The sequence below is a fragment of the Schistocerca serialis genome, chromosome 1 (assembly GCF_023864345.2).
Source record: "Schistocerca serialis cubense isolate TAMUIC-IGC-003099 chromosome 1, iqSchSeri2.2, whole genome shotgun sequence".
Lineage (NCBI taxonomy): Eukaryota > Metazoa > Arthropoda > Insecta > Orthoptera > Acrididae > Schistocerca > Schistocerca serialis.
Window position 1 is genome coordinate 875,698,882 of NC_064638.1, and position 16,786 is coordinate 875,715,667.

The following is a 16,786-nucleotide window of genomic DNA, read 5'->3' on the forward strand; positions in this document are numbered from 1 at the left end:
ATTCTCTGCTGCTTTTACAACAGGTGTTTCCTCCATCTAGAAGCTGAGTGACCTGCTGCTCCTCTACGTTCCTTTCAAACTTCCCCAACTAACGCTTCTTTCCTCCCTGAAGAGATATTATGGAATTCTGATAAATAGGTTTAATACTTTCTGCTTGAAGTGTTTCTATTAGCAGGAATAGCAATTCTATCACCCAAATATAAAATATTGGCTAGTTGTTCATCCACTTGAAATGTGAAGAAAAGAAGATAAAGTCATTAACGAAAAACAAGTCAAGTATGTACTATCCAGACAAAGCACCAAATCACTGTCTTTTACTCCCAAACTAAAAGTTTCAAGTACTGGCAAAATGAAGAAAAAGTAAACATACTGGAAAAATTTTGGACTACAATGATATATTCAAATTAGAATAACACAAGCAACTGAATATACAATAGTAACTAAATATATCTTAAATGTACACATTTCAATAACATTTACCTCGTTCTGTGTCACATGGTGCAACTGGTACAGAATTTGCAGTTGGGGTTCTGCTCACTTCAGCTGTTGCTTCACCAGAAGTAGCAGCCACAGTGGCTGCTGCTGTTGCAGCTGTAGCTGCAGCTGCTGCTGCAGCAGCAGCAGCAGCTTTCTTCCGTGCCCTCTCACGCCGCCTCTCTCGTCTCGCAGCCTGTCGTCTGCGTCCTTCTGATGTCGAACTATCCGAGTCTGAACTGCTTGAAGAAGAACCTGAGCTGCTTGAACTGCTGCTGCTACAACTACAGTTTGTTCCACAACTACAGCTAGATGAATCACTATCACTACTGGAGGAACTAGACGACGAACTAGCCCCTTCACGTTTCTGCCGCTTACGTGCCTGTTTTGTCCGCTTCTTAGAGGATGCAGTGGTAGATGGGTTGCTGGGTTGTGGTGGGGTTCCGGATGCAACTGACATGGTGGCCTCTGTTGTCCCTCCAGGTAACCTTCCTGTGTCTGATAATTGTGTTAATGTTTTCTCAGTGCCTGCTAATACTCTTAATCTTCCAACATTAGTGGGCACTGCAGATCCACTGTCAGCCGCTACAACCTTTGATCTATTTCCGTTGTCTGTGGCTTCCATAGTTTCAGGTGAACTGTCTGTATTTGATCCTGAATCTTTATCTCCCTCTATTGTCTTATCACTCACATTGGGTCCTTCTCCACTTGTTAAACCACCAATAGATGCATCATCAACAGACCCAATATCATCTACACTTCCTAAGTTACTGGGCTTGCTAACCACACAATAGTCATGATCTGACATAATTACTTCAATGGCATGCGAAGTGCTGTATGACCCCGTCGCAACAGCTGCTGCTTCTTGTTCTTTGCGCTCGAGACTTGCTTTGTAGTTTTTAAAATTATCCCAGATACCATCAATTATTTGCACAGGGGCTGGTTCCTCCTCTTCACCCACAACATTGTCAGAAACTGGTGGCTCAGGTTTTACTTCTGTTTCAGAATCTTTCACCTCTGGAGTAGAAACAGCAGCAGGAGGAGGCGTCACAGTTTTACTATCTTTGGTATTTGGTTCATCCGAATCATCACTGTCCGAAGAGAGATTCAATGGCGGAAGATCATATACATCCATAACCTGCAAAGAAATTTCAGTGCTCTTCAATCGCCACTACAAGACAGTATACTAACTTTCAAGAGAAGGAAATGCAAATTTCAGAAGGAAAGTAATACTACAAAGTGATACAAGAACAAAGAAATAGACAACCTTTTCTTCCTCTATATTCTCAACCACACACAAAATCTGATATTCTTATGTGATGTGCATTTCTGTAGCAATGAAAAATAAATAAATTTACACAATTATCACTTATGACAGTAAATTAGATCATACACAGTAAGGAGAAAATGTATACTCTGCATTCACATTATTTAAGGGTCAGATTATATTGTTTCCAGAAGGAACAAATATTACGGTTTAACATCTACTCAAAATGAACTGCTACCCACAGGAAATGTAAAAAAAATGCCATTTCAAATGATTTTTCAGGATGAAGAAGAGAAATAGCTAAGATGGAAAATTGCCATGAATTAATCAAATTCATGTATGCTTCTGAAAGTGTTTTTGGATAAACGAGAGGCATTAAAATACTTTAAACTTCTGTGAGAAATGAATCTGGCACCTCCTCAGTCGCAGCTGGCTTCAAGATCTATATTCTGAATCTATCTAAACCAGATGTTACAGAATGTCAGACAGTAAGGCAATGTATCTGTACATCAGAAGAATACCTCTTTCATGATTTATGAAGAATACTGATTGAAATAGTTGGTTTCAAATGCTGCTACTGAAGACACAAAGCTATTATACTATAAAGAAAAGACAAAAAGAAATTCATACACTGATTATGATAAACTGATTTTCTGATGTATATGCCCTTCAGGTATAAAACTGCAAACAAAGCAATCTTCTTCTTCTTCTTTTCTTCCATATTCTCTCTCTCTCTCTCTCTCTCTCTCTCTCTCTCTCTCTCTACCGCCCCCCCTCCCTCTTTTTTTTTTTTTTTTTACAATAAGATGAAAGCAAAAGCAATATAAGAAATGTGACAGAGGACTTAAGAAATAGAGGTGAAATAAATAAATTGAAATACAAGTGTAGCTAATGACGAGAGTCAAATCCATGTTGAAAACCACACCCTGCATATCCTCTCTCAGCATACTGACCATTGCCAGGAAACACCAATATGTTCACAGGATTTAATGCTGTAATCATCATAGTATCATACCAGGATACACTGCTAGAGAAACTTTGTGTATCAGATTATGACAGCATGGCTACAGGTGACATCTCACTTTGAAGTTTCAATCCTGATCCTGGTCAATGGAGTTCATGACAGAGGGTAGCTTTTTGAGAGTATTCACCTTTTAGCAGAGACGCGGAGTCACAGATAGGCACAACAAAAAGTTTCTTTTTGTTGCGCCTATCTGTGACTCAGCATCTCCGCTATATGGTGACTAGCAACTTTTCTTCTCCAATATTGTTACATTCCATCCTGGATTTTCCATTGTTTGATTTCTGAGAGTATTTACATACAAGGACAACAATGATATGAGAAAAAGTACATAATAAAGACACTCTTTTTCTTCTTCTACTGTTGCTACTGCTGCTGCCACTACTACTTCTAAAATTGTTTTCCTCTCTCTTTTTTGTACATTGTCTATGTGAAGTTTTTTCCTGATGTTCTTTTTCTGTAGCTTTCTGTCCTTTAATAGCTCTCCAAAAGTTTCATTTCATGCTCTGTAAACGTTTTTCTTGTTTCTTATTAAAATCCATGATTCACTTTGATATGACAAAGTTGGGAAAACACAGAAAAACTTAGAAAATTGTTTATGTTGCGGAGACTGTGTAAATAACTGAGGGGTACACTGATATCGATTAAAGACATGAGCTAAAGATGCCTGTAAGAACTGTTCAGTTGACTCCAGGTTAGAACACTGTCCCAAAAATCTATTAACAAGCTTTCCACATTTTCAGGCATGGATGGTGCCGGGAAACTGATAGCCTAGTAGTTATTAACCAGCATGGATGTGAGTCAATGAAAGAGGGATTATTGTAAGGGAGCTGTAACACTTAACATTCAGTTATCTTTTAAACTGCAGTAGTTAACAAGAGGAATGTTTTTTGCATGCTGCACATTAATAAATTATTTTGCCTTCTTAACCTGGTATCTTCAGTGGCTGTCCTGGAATAATACATGATTTTTTCCTCATTGTCACATGTTGGTTACACATTTAAAACAGTTCACAGAAGTTTTTTTAATAATCAAATGGAAAGGTACTTACAGATCAGCATCGGCAGTCCCTATTTTGTCATATAGTCACTGTGTTTTCTTTTAGTGCCTAAAGTGCCAATTGTTTGTATGTGTGTTGATTCTCTCTCTCTCTCTCTCTCTCTCTCTCTATCTATCTATCTCTCTCAGAACTGGCTTTTCACATTAGTGAAAACTCATCGTTTTCAAATAATAAATTAAAAGTTGATGTGTAAGTACCTTTTCATTTTATTATAAAAAACTTTCATGAGCTGTTTCAAATCTAGAACCACTACACAACAGAAAAATCATGTAATATTATAGGACATCCACTGATGCATTGTTATGAACGTGTGCATGTGCAGCATGCAAAAGGTATTTCTCTTGTAAAACATCGAAATTTACATACAGCTACTTGAAAATGGCCACCACAAATAATCTGTTTACTTTTATTTGCAGGTTTTTGCATTTAGTGAAGTGAGAATGTGCCACTCTAGGCACTATTAAGAGCAGTCTGAATTTTTTCTCAACTATAATAATAAAGAAACATGTACAACTGTAACTTTCATTTTCTTATACTCCTCTTGATTGACAAAACTTCCAGAATTATGGAATTTGTGTATTTTACAATGCAAACAGAAATTCTTGTGTAACACTAATTTCCCATTTGTTCCTTGCGCAGCACTATGATGAATCTGGACATAGGAAATCATGGCAATGCAAGTAAAACTGACCACCCGTATAGTGCAGTTATTTCAGCAAAACATTGTGTGTCATTGATATTTTGCATAGTGACTGCAAAGTAACAAAGATAGTGTTGTTTTTGTTGCCTTTAGCAAAGTAAATACAATACCAATTACTGAAACGGAATACCAATTACTGAAAATTTTGTGTACGTTCAGTGCCAACAGTTTTGACCAGTCACTACAGTCTTGAAGGAACAATATCTACTAACTTTTATCATTAAAAGATTATATGAATTCTGAAAGATGTTGAAATTGACAGTGTATAGCATGCCATCAATCTCATTTGTGTAAAAGGAAAAACCCTAATGCATGTGATCCACACCACAGATTGCTGGGTGCATCTTCAGAACATAAAGTGACTAATTATTGTAAATATACTATTGTAACCTAGTTGTTTATTTAACAATAAATATCTTATTTAATTAATAACTGCATTATGGTAATATCTGACAACTAGACAACAAATTTTAGTGTGTGCATAGCAACAACTACCTCAAAAATGAGCACAATTCATTTCTCTTTGGTTTATGATTGTTCTGGTGATGTAATCTGAATTTCAGCTACCATGAGCAGAGCTAGATTCCAGCCACTTAACAAAATAGTAAGACTTGATGACAGAGGGACTCGAAATGAGCACAGGTGATATGACAAGTTCATTGCAATATGAGAAGTATTTGATAAAATTAATTATTTATTGTGGAAATAATATTTTGGCTGGGATGCTCACTGTTACTGATGAAATGACATCGTTGCCATACTATGGTAGGTGTCCTTTCAAGGCCTTCACAAAGAAAAAACTTAGGAAGTATGACATATGAGGTGGGAGCATAAAATAATAGGACTGATGCTGCCACAGTTTAAGTAAGCATGTGCTAAAGGTGAATGATGAATAGTTGTGAAGCATGAAGCCTTCTCAGTCGAATGTGGCACCTCTGGTGTCTGTAAACAAATCAATGTGGCCCTGGCCTCCGTTTGTGTAAGAAATGTTATTTAGTTTTGCCAGAAAAATGATAAACATAATAACAGCACAACAAACTGTCATGAAGTTTCACATGAAACTGTAAAAACTATTACTGAAACCTATCTTTTACCAAAAGAAGGTATGGCAAAGACTGTTTGTCATGTACGCAAGTTTTTGAGTGGTACAAGCATTTCCAAGAAGGCCAAGATGACACTGAAGATTACTCATGCTCAGGACACCCTTCAACACCAAAAATACTCAATTGATGTTGAAACTATAGGAATTGACAAAGAATGTGGAAGGCAAATTTTATATGACCAAGTTAACATCAGAAAAGTGTAAAGGAACAAACAGAAACATGTAAAAATGTCTGTACTGACACTCACTGAAAAAGATCCTAAGTTCTTGTACAGAGTGATAGCGTGCCAAATCTTGGTTTTTCACTTATGATCCAGAAACCAAGCACCAATCCGTGCTTTGGAAGAGCCCAACTTCACTGGACGGACACACACACACACACACACACACACACACACACACACACACAAACCTCAAATGAGCAAACCAAGATTCAAAGTGACGATGTTGCCACCCCCAAATATTGATGTCTATCTTCAGTGGGTTCCTGAAGATCAAACTATTGACCAACATTACTACCTTGAGGTTTTTGCTCAACTCCAGCAGAAAATAAGAAAAAAGTACCCGAACTGTGGAAGAACAAGTAATGGGTTCTGCATCAAGACAATGCACCGGCTCATACGGCATTGTCTGTTAAGAGGTTTCTAGCGAAATGCAGCATCACAGTGTCAAATCTGCGTTAAAAGGATACAAGATTTCAGTCTGTTGAAGCAGTGAAAGAAAAAGTGGCATGAGTCATCAACGAGCACATAGAGGAAGATTTCCAATACCGTTTTCATCAATGGAAAATTCAAATGGAGTATTGAACGGATGGAGGAGGAGAGAGTACTGAGGGTGACAATAACTAAACATGTTTTTGAAACAAAATTTTTTACAGCAATGGCTCAATTATTTTATAGCCACAGCTCATGTGCATGCTCACAGACTCTGAAACACGATAAGTTATCAATATGGAGCCAAGTGCAGTCAAGAAAAATGATGGCACAATCCAATTCAGCTGCAACTGTGATGAAATGGCTGGTAGTTTCTAAACATAATTCAAGGCACAGTGTCACCACACACAGATATTACACTTCAGTTCATTTGGCTGAAGATCTATAGTGCAGTCACAAGCTAATTCTTGTGAAAACATTACAAGCTACATATACTTAATGAAGTAAAAACTGTCTCAAGAAGAGAATTATATTCTAGTAAATTTGTTTTCGGTCTGTCTAGTATTAGAAATATTCCAATCACAATTGCTTCTTATATCCCCCATGGAAAACACAAAAGAAACCTTCTATTGCTATCGTCTCAACACTAAGATCCTGTAATGGTTTACCTGCCAACATGCAGAAGAAATCAGTCATAAATTTATATTATGAAGACAGCAAGTGCAAATGACAAAGAAATATTCCACTAAGAGGACAACAAGAACATAACCATTGTATTTTCTGTACTCTTGTGAATATACTAACAGTGAATGGTTATACATTATTTCTACTTAACTTATTAGTAAAAACCATGTTAGTGACAACTTTTTTGTCAAGAACTGGGACCACAGCTCACAAAACCACACACTGAATAAACAGCTACAAATACTGCAGATCTTCAGAAGTCTGTGGTTTGGTCATCAAGTGTATTCTCAAAGGGAGAGTCAAGCAAAAATTAGATGCAAATGACGCTCATGGAGGTTAAGATAGGTGTCACTTGTATATTAGCAAAAGCTGGGCAACAGAAGAAAAGTGCAACAAATAAAACAACACAAGAATAATCTGTGACAACTGTAAGAGAGACAAACGCAATAAACAAAGCAAGAAATGTGTTTATTTATAAACGTCAGCTTCCGTAGCCTGTGTCAATAAAATTTTTCTGGGTTTGTGACCACATTGTCAATATGTGAAACTACTGACGTTTCAGTCATTACTGCGAGTGACCTTCATCAGGATACTTTTGTTACTGTGTTGTACCTTCCAAGTGTGAAGTAGGTTCTGAATTAACATTTTTCTCGGAAACTATGTTAACTATTTCAATTTTATCTTGAATATCTGCAATATTTAGGAACTGCTCTCAATTTTTCTTATATCTCTAAATAAATGTTGCACAACATAATATGATTAAATGAACTATAAATGATTCAGTAAGTTAAAAATATAAAATGTGTTTTTGAAGATAGTGCTAAAAGAATATTAAGATTCAGGGACATTTCTTTAGGGCATTGAAATTAATCAGAGATGCAAGTTCAAAATTTATAAATTTATGCTGGACCAGGACTCGAATCCAGAAGCTCTACTTCTGCAGAACAGTTTCTTTAACTGCCTTGGCCATCCATACATGCTCTCTGGCTAACCCACATTTCCAACTCCTCATACGCCAATGCAGCATCCCTGTCCATGTACCCCTCACTGTAATGCAAACTGTATCCCCACAAGAGGAAATGGAACCTGATGTGCATTCGCATTGAAGGAATCATGCTTGGCTTGGCAGGTGTGTGTGTGTGTGTGTGTGTGTGTGTGTGTGTGTGTGTGTGTGTGTGAGAGAGAGAGAGAGAGAGAGAGAGAGAGAGAGAGAGAGATTGTCAGATTCTGGATCCTACTTACACATCAGTACTTCTTCAAAAACAATGATGTTAATAAAAGTTAGTGACAATTAAAGAAATCCATATTTTTTTCTTGGCAGTCGTAAAGTGTCCACAGGCTAGTAGTATAATTTAATGAAAATGCACTGGTTTTGCTGTAGTTAATGACTGAGGAACCAAAACAAGAGCTTTTACTGCAAGGGAATGGCGCATAAAAACTGTAAGGAATGACAGTGACTACTTTTAAATTATTATTGTTGTTGTTGTTGTGGTGGTCTTCAGTCCTGAGAGTAGTTTGTGATGCAGCTCTCCATGCTAATCTATCCTGTGCAAGCTCCTCCATCTCCCAGTACCTACTGCAACCTACATCCTTCTGAATCTGCTTAGTGTATTCATCTCTCGGTCTCCCTCTACGATTTTTACCCTCCACGCTGCCCTCCAATACTAAATTTGTGATCCCTTGATGCCTCAGGACATGTCCTACCAACCGATCCCTTCCTCTAGTCAAGCTGTGCCACAAACTTCTCTTCTCCCCAATTCTATTCAATACCTCCTCATTAGTTACGTGATCTACCCACCTAATCTTCAACATTCTTCTGTAGCACCACATTTCGAAAGCTTCTATTCTCTTCTTGTCCAAACTATTTATTGTCCATGTTTCACTTCCATACATGGCTACACTCCATACAAATACTTTCAGAAATGACTTCCTGACACTTAAATCTATACTCGATGTTAACAAATTTCTCTTCTTCAGAAACGCTTCCTTGCCATTGCCAGTCTACATTTTATATCCTCTCTACTTCGACCATCATCAGTTATTTTGCTCCCAAAATAGCAAAACTCCTTTACTACTTTAAGTGTCTCATTTCCTAATCTAATTCCCTCAGCATCACCCGACTTAATTCGACTACATTCCATTATCCTTGTTTTGCTTTTGTTGATGTTCATCTTACATCCTCCTTTCAAGACACTGTCCATTCCATTCAACTGCTCTTCCAAGTCCTTTGCTGTCTCTGACAGAATTACGTCATTGGCGAACCTCAAAGTTTTTATTTCTTCTCCCCGGATTTTAATACCTACTCCAAATTTTTCTTTTGTTTCCTTCACTGCTTGTTCCATATACAGATTGAATAACATTGGGGATAGGCTACAGCCCTGTCTCACTCCCTTCCCAGCCACTGCCTCCCTTCCATGCCCCTAGACTCTTATAACTGACATCTGGTTCCTGTACAAATTGTAAATAGCCTTTCGCTCCCTGTATTTTACCCCTGCCACCTTTAGAATTTGAAAGAGAGTATTCCAGTCAACATTGTCAAAAGCTTTCTCTAAGTCTACAAATGCTAGAAACATGGGTATGCCTTTCCTTAATCTTTCTTCTAAGATAAGTCGTAAGGTCAGTATTGCCTCACGTGTTCCAACATTTCTACAGAATCCAAAATGATCTTCCCCGAGGTCGGCTTCTACCAGTTTTTCCATTCGTCTGTAAATAATTCGTGTTAGTATTTTGCAGCTGTGACTTATTAAACTGATAGTTCCGTTATTTTCACATCTGTCAACACCTGCTTTCTTTGGGATTGGAATTTATATTCTTCTTGAAGTCTGAGGGTATTTCGCGTGTCTCGTACATCTTGCTCACCAGATGGTAGAGTTTTGTCAGGACTGGCTCTCCCAAGGCTGTCAGTAGTTCTAATGGAATGTTGTCTACTCCCGGGGCCTTGTTTTGACTCAGGTCTTTCAGTGCTCTGTCAAACTCTTCACGCAGTATCGTATCTCCCATTTCATCTTCATCTACATCCTCTTCCATTTCCATAATATTGTCCTCAAGTACATCGCCCTTGTATAGACCCTCTATATACTCCTTCCACCTTTCTGCTTTCCCCTCTTTGCTTAGAACTGGGTTTCCATCTGAGCTCTTGATATTCATAGAAGTGGCTCTCTTTTCTCCAAAGGTCTCTTTAATTTTCCTGTAGGCTGTATCTATCTTACCCCTAGTGAGATAAGCCTCCACATCCTTACATTTGTCCTCTAGCCATACCTGCTTAGCCATTCTGCACTTCCTGTCGATCTCATTTTTGGGACGTTTGTATTCCTTTTTGCCTGCTTCATTTACTGCATTTTTATATTTTCTCCTTTCATCAATTAAATTCAATATTTCTTCTTTTATCCAAGGATTTCTATTAGCCCTCATCTTTTTACCTACTTGATCCTCTGCTGCCTTCACTACTTCATCCCTCAGAGCTACCCATTCGTCTTCTACTGTATTTCTTTCCCCCCATTCCTGTCAATTGTTCCCTTATGCTCTCCCTGAAACTCTGTACAACCTCTGGTTTAGTCAGTTTATCCAGGTCCCATCTCCTTAAATTCCCACATTTTTGCAATTTCTTCAGTTTTAATCTACAGTTCATAACCAACAGATTGTGGTCAGAGTCCACATCTGCCCCTGGAAATGTCCTACAATTTAAAACCTGGTTCCTAAATCTCTGTCTTACCATTATATAATCTATCTGATACCTTCTAGTATCTCCAGGATTCTTCCATGTATACAACCTTCTTTTATGATTCTTGAACCAAGTGTTAGCTACGATTAAGTTATGCTCTGTGCAAAATTGTAACAGATGGCTTCCTCTTTCATTTCTTAGCCCCAATCCATATTCACCTACTATGTTTCCTTGTCTCCGTTTTCCTACTGTCGAGTTCCAGTCACCCATGACCATTAAATTTTCGTCTCCTTTCACTACCTGAATAATTTCTTTTATCTCATCATACATTCCTTCAATTTCTTCGTCATCTGCAGAGCTAGTTGGCATATAAACTTGTACTACTGTAGTAGGCGTGGGCTTCGTGTCTATCTTGGCCACAATAATGCGTTCACTATGCTGTCTGTATTAGCTTACCCGCACTCCTATTTTTTTATTCATTATTAAACCTACTCCTGCATTACCCCTATTTGATTTTGTATTTATAACCCTGTATTCGCCTGACCAAAAGTCTTGTTCCTCCTGCCACCGAGCTTCTCTAATTCCCACTATATCTAACTTCAAACTATTCATTTCCCTTTTTAAATTTTCTAACCTACTTGCCCGATTAAGGGATCTGACATTCCACGCTCCGATCCATAGAATTCCAGTTTTCTTTCTCCTGATAATGACGTCTTCTTGAGTAGTCCGCGCCCGGAGATCCAAATGGGGGACTACTTTACCTCCAGAATATTTTATCCAAGAGGACGCCATCATCATTTAACCATACAGTAAAGCTGCATGCCCTCGGGAAAAATTACGGCTGTAGTTTCCCCTTGCTTTCAGCCGTTCGCAGTACCACAACAGCAAGGCCGTTTTGGTTAGTGTTACAAGGCCAGATCAGTCAATCATCCAGACTGTTGCCCCTGCAACTACTGAAAAGGCTGCTGCCCCTCTTCAAGAACCACACGTTTGTCTGGCCCCTCAACAGATACCCCTCCGTTGTAGTTGCACCTACGGTACGGCTATCTGTATCGCTGAGGCACGCAAGCCTCCCCACCAACGGCAAGGTCCATGGTTCATGGAGGGAGGACTTTAAATTATAGAAGCATTAAAGACAATTATCAGTTATCACCATTTTGTACAACTGTCATCTGCTTTTCTTGCAAAACAAAGGAGGTAGAGGGAGGGGAGGGCTTTATTTTCTGTCTGGTCCTATCATAAATGTGTAAAAACAGTCACAATAATCTGAAAAGAAAAACTTTTAAGGTATTCATAAATTAAATCATATTTGTACATTGTATGCCAAAGCTCTGCATAAGAACTAAAGTAGTAACTAATAATTCTGGGACTAGGATAAGTGGGATGTAATTTTTTTGTAAATGGTTGGGTGCTTTGATATTTCTGTAGATAGACCTGAATTCCAACACAAAAAGGACATCAGACGTCAAAGGCTTCATGAGGATTGCCCAGAAAGTAATGTACCACATTTTTTCCTCAGCCGAAAACAATGCTATGAAAGCAAAACGTTACGTATGGATTATTTGACTCTCCTGAGTGAGCATGCCAAGTTTCTGTCACTTCTAACAGATAGCATAGCTGCAGGACAGTTTCAAAATGGCATCTGTATGTGATGTACGTTACAAGCAATGTACCATCATTGAATTTCTCACTGCAGAGAAAGAAACTGTGGGGAATATTCACAAATGCTTGTGCAAGGTCTATGGAGCATCTGCTGTCAACAGAAGTACAGTTAGTCGCTGGGCATGGAGGGTGAGGTCATTAGAAGACAGTTCAGCTGAGCTCCACAATTTGCAGCAGTCAGGGAGACTATCCAAGGCTGTTGCGCCTGACATGTTGCAGTGAGCTGATGTTGTCATTCATAAGGACAGACACATTATGGCTCGGCAGTAGGTGCTGCATCTGTCAATCAGCAAATGAAGTGTGGATGCAATTATCAACACTCTTGGATATTCAAAAGTGTGTGCAAGATGGGTCCGGTGTTATCTAACAGTGGATCATAAATCACATAGAAAAAAAAAAATTGTCTTGATTTGTCGCAATGTTTTGAAGCTGAGGGGGACGCCTTCTTGTCCTAGATTGTGACAGGTAATGAAACTTGGGTTCACCATTTTGAACCACCATTTTCAACTCGAAACAAAATGACACTCGATAGAATGGTGCCATTCCCACCTCCCACAGAAGAAAAAATTCAAAGCAGCTGCTTCCACCAGTAAGGTCATAATCAGTGTGTTCTGGGACGGTGAAGGTGTGATTCTAATTGATTTGAGGGCAAGAGCCGTACCATTAATTCAGAAGCATATATCAACACATTAACAAAACTCAAGACTTGCTTCCGGTGACCTCAGTGCCACAGCAAGTCAGAGATGTTTCGCTGCAACTCCTAATGCGGTGAAAGAGGGGATGAAATGTTTTATGAAATATATCATTACGAAAGAATTTTTAAAGCTAAATCTATGAAAATTTGAATTTGGCTTCTTGAGTACAAATAAAAAAAATACAAGTTTCACTGTTTTTAGAAGTTCAACCCCTAAGGGGGTGAAATGTTTTGTGAAAAAATTTCATTTCACAGTGTATGCATTTTTAAAACTAAATTTACGAAAACTGGTATTTGGCTTCTCATTCAGAAATTAAGGAGGCGAAATATGGCCAGACTGAATCAATGACTCATCACTGCCCAGCTCAAACTGCTAAGGATATAAATTTGAAATTTGGAGATGGTGTGGATCTTATATTGTAGGCATCGCTTAAGAAGGAATTGTTCGAAATTCCACTCCTAAGAGAATGAAAGGCTTTTTAAAAACAAGTCACTATTAAGGCAATTTTGAAGCTACAACGATGATAAGTAGTATTTGGTTTCTCAGTCAAAAATAAAAAAAATACAGGTTTTGGTATTTTTGGAAATTTAACCACTAAAGGGGTAAAATAGGGGGAAGATCTTTTTAATTTTTTTTATAAATAAATCATTATGAAAGAACTGCTACAGCATGTTTAAAGCTACAGCATCATAGAAGTTGGTATTTGACATGATGGTTTGAAAATAAAAAATACATATTTCAGCGATTTTGGAAATTCAGCCTCTTAATAGAGTGAAGCAGGGGATGAAAAGTTTTATGAAATTATTTCATTATGAAAGTAATTTCAAAGCTAGCTCTATGATATTTGTATGAGACCTCCCTGTTAGAAACAAAATATACGTTTTTCATTGTTTTTGGAAAGTCAGCTCCTAAGACGATGAAACAGTCGATGAAAAATTTTAAGAAAACATTTCATTATACTAAAAACTTTTCAAAGCTAAATGTATAAAATTGATATTTCACTTCTTGGTTAGTTATAAAGAAATATGTGTCAGGACATGATAGTTTTTATGGAAATATCACCACAAGAACACAAAAGGCATAATTAACGGGAACCTTCGACTTCAGGTACCAGAATCGCTTTTAGGTCAAAAGTAAAGTCGGAAAAGACCATTCTTCTATGGCCTTAATTAGCGTGAAAATTTTTGAAGGTATTGCAATTTGTGAAGAACATAAAAATTTGATTAAAGAAAAACAAAAAAAAATCTGTGCAGAGCATTCAGTCCATGAAGGCAAAGCAGCAGGCAATAAGCTAGTATAATATATCCAGAAAAATAAACAGTTTACCAATGGTGGCAGCATAGTCAATGGCATAAAAATTTCCGTGCTGAGGGGATAAATAAAGAAAGTGGGTCAATCTGAGACATGAAAATCATCAAAAGTATGCCCAAAATATTAGCCAGAAGTTTCTACTAGTCCCACATATCAAACATTAATGTGGTGGAATGCTTACAAAGTATTGTGTATAAATTCCTCAATCATGCCACAATAAATCGACAGCTGTGAGAGGGAGAGACAAACTGGACTGGAGCTGAAAATAAGCTTAACGCAACAATGTGTTAAACATTATTTCTGAAAATTATTTTATACAATTGGTTAGACAATCCACCGTTGACAGAACATATTCTCTGGTCTGGAAAGACAGAGTCCCAAAGCTTTCAATTCTGAACTATATAGTTATAGGAATCACGGTCATGTAGGCTGATGTCTAAGGATGTGTCCAATTAACCAATTCTTTTTTCTGGTAAAGTTGTCACATAAACCGCTTTTCCTCCAGTTTGGTTCAGTACCATCTCATTTTTGGGATCTAAATATAAGTTTACATTTCTTCAACCTATTGTCTAAAATAAATTGTAGGATCAGTATTGCCTCACATGTCCTTTATTTCTCTGAAACCAAAACTGATATTCCCCAAGGTTGGTTCCTACGAGTTTTCCCATTCTTCTCTAAATAATTTGTATCAAAATTTTGCAATCCTACTGATTGTTCAGTGGTATTCACACCTGTCAGTACTTGACTTCTTTGAAGTGGTATTATTACATACTTCCTGAAGTCTGACAACATTTTGCCTGTCTCATAACTTACACACAATGTAGCATAATTTTGTCATAGCTGGCTCTTCAAGAGATCACAATAATTCTGAGGGACTGTCATCCTATCTAGAGGCCTCGTTTCCAGTAAGGTCTTTCAGCGCTCTTTGAAATCCTTCTCATAGTATTACATCTCCCATCCTGTCTCACATATTACTACTCTTTCTACAATGTTCTCAAGTTTGTTTCTCTTATATAACACCCCCCCCCCCCCTCTCTCTCTCTCTCTCACACACACACACACATTACTGACTTGCCACTGGAGCACATGATATTCATATAGCTACTTCTCTTTTCTTCTACAGCCTCTCTCCTTTTTCTATTGTCTTTCGCCTAGTTATGTTTGTTTCTGCAGCTATGCATTTGTCCTCTAAACCATTCCTGGTTAACCAATTTGCATTTTCTGTCAGTCTCTTTTTTTAGACATCTGTATTCCATTTTGCCTGCTTCATTTCCTGTACTTTTATATTTTCTCCTTTTGTCAGACAAATTTGATACCTCCTGAGTTATCCTTGGATTTCTACTAGCCTTGTCTTTTCACTCAGGTGATCCTCTGCTTTCTTCCCTCCTTCATTTCTCAATGCTGCCATTCATTTTCTACTGTATACCTTTCCTCTGTTTTAGTACAAAATTGCATAATGTTAGATCTGATACTCTCGACAGCATCCATTTCCTTACATTTATCCAGGTCCCATCTCCTTAACTTCCCACCACAAAGCTTTTTCTGTACCCAGGTCTCTTCCAAGTACACAACCTCATTTCAGATTCTTAAATGGACTGTTAGTAATGATTAAATTAAGCTTCATGCAAAATTCTACCAGGTGGCCTCTTTTATGCCATTCTTCCAGTTCACGTTCTCCGACTATTTTTAATTCTCTTCTTTCTGCTACTACTGAATTCCAGTCACCCATCACAATTACATTTTCATCTCCATAACTATCTGAATAATTTCCTTTAAGGAAGATAGAAGACATGTGTGTTTAGAAAACTGAACAAGAAAATTATGATAAACTACTTGGGCAACCCACAGAAGACATTCAGGTCTGGGGAAGAGACTGGAGGGTCTATGGGTTCAACCATCAGTGCATATTATAATATTGTGATGGCAGTGACATGAAAGAGTCAAAATTCAGGTAAAATACTAAACTCTGTCATGCAAAATTGTTTCACTGAAGAAAATGACAATACAGTTTCTACTTTTGATCATCAAACAGTTGTCAATGTAACAGAAATAGAAATACTTAACCATGGAATTGAAAAATAACTGAAGAAAAATAGTAGAGGAAAAACATTAGACACAGTGACATATGAAACAAATTCTACAATGAGTATGCTCTAGCACTGGCATGTCTCTTGTAGCAACAACAAACCACCATAAATGAATTTAAAAAATTCAAGTTGCTATGTCATACATGGGTGCCGTCAGACCTGTTAACCTTGAATTTTTATGAGTCTTAGCTATGCTGTAAATGGGCCTATCCTGAATAACTGGCTAGTGGCTTTTCATGCGACAGCCCCTAGTTTCCAAGAAAACTTGCTAAAGTTTTATGCATACTCCCTATATCCATAACATTAGTCGAGTTTCAACCAAGTGAGCACAGTGTAGCAGCTGAGGCTCATGGTTACCACATTCACAGTATGGGTTGAATCATACCTGTGCAATCTCCCCCCCCCCACA

General features: G+C 37.8%; 1 protein-coding gene across 1 annotated transcript in view; it reads right to left on the bottom strand.

The window, feature by feature from the left end:
- Positions 1–16,786, bottom strand: part of LOC126486380 (uncharacterized) — a 53,296-nt gene that overhangs the window by 25,812 nt on the left and 10,698 nt on the right. Inside the window, exon 2 of the mRNA XM_050108944.1 lies at positions 481–1,612. Coding sequence (XP_049964901.1) covers positions 481–1,612 — 1,132 coding nt within the window. The remainder of the gene's footprint in view (positions 1–480; positions 1,613–16,786) is intronic.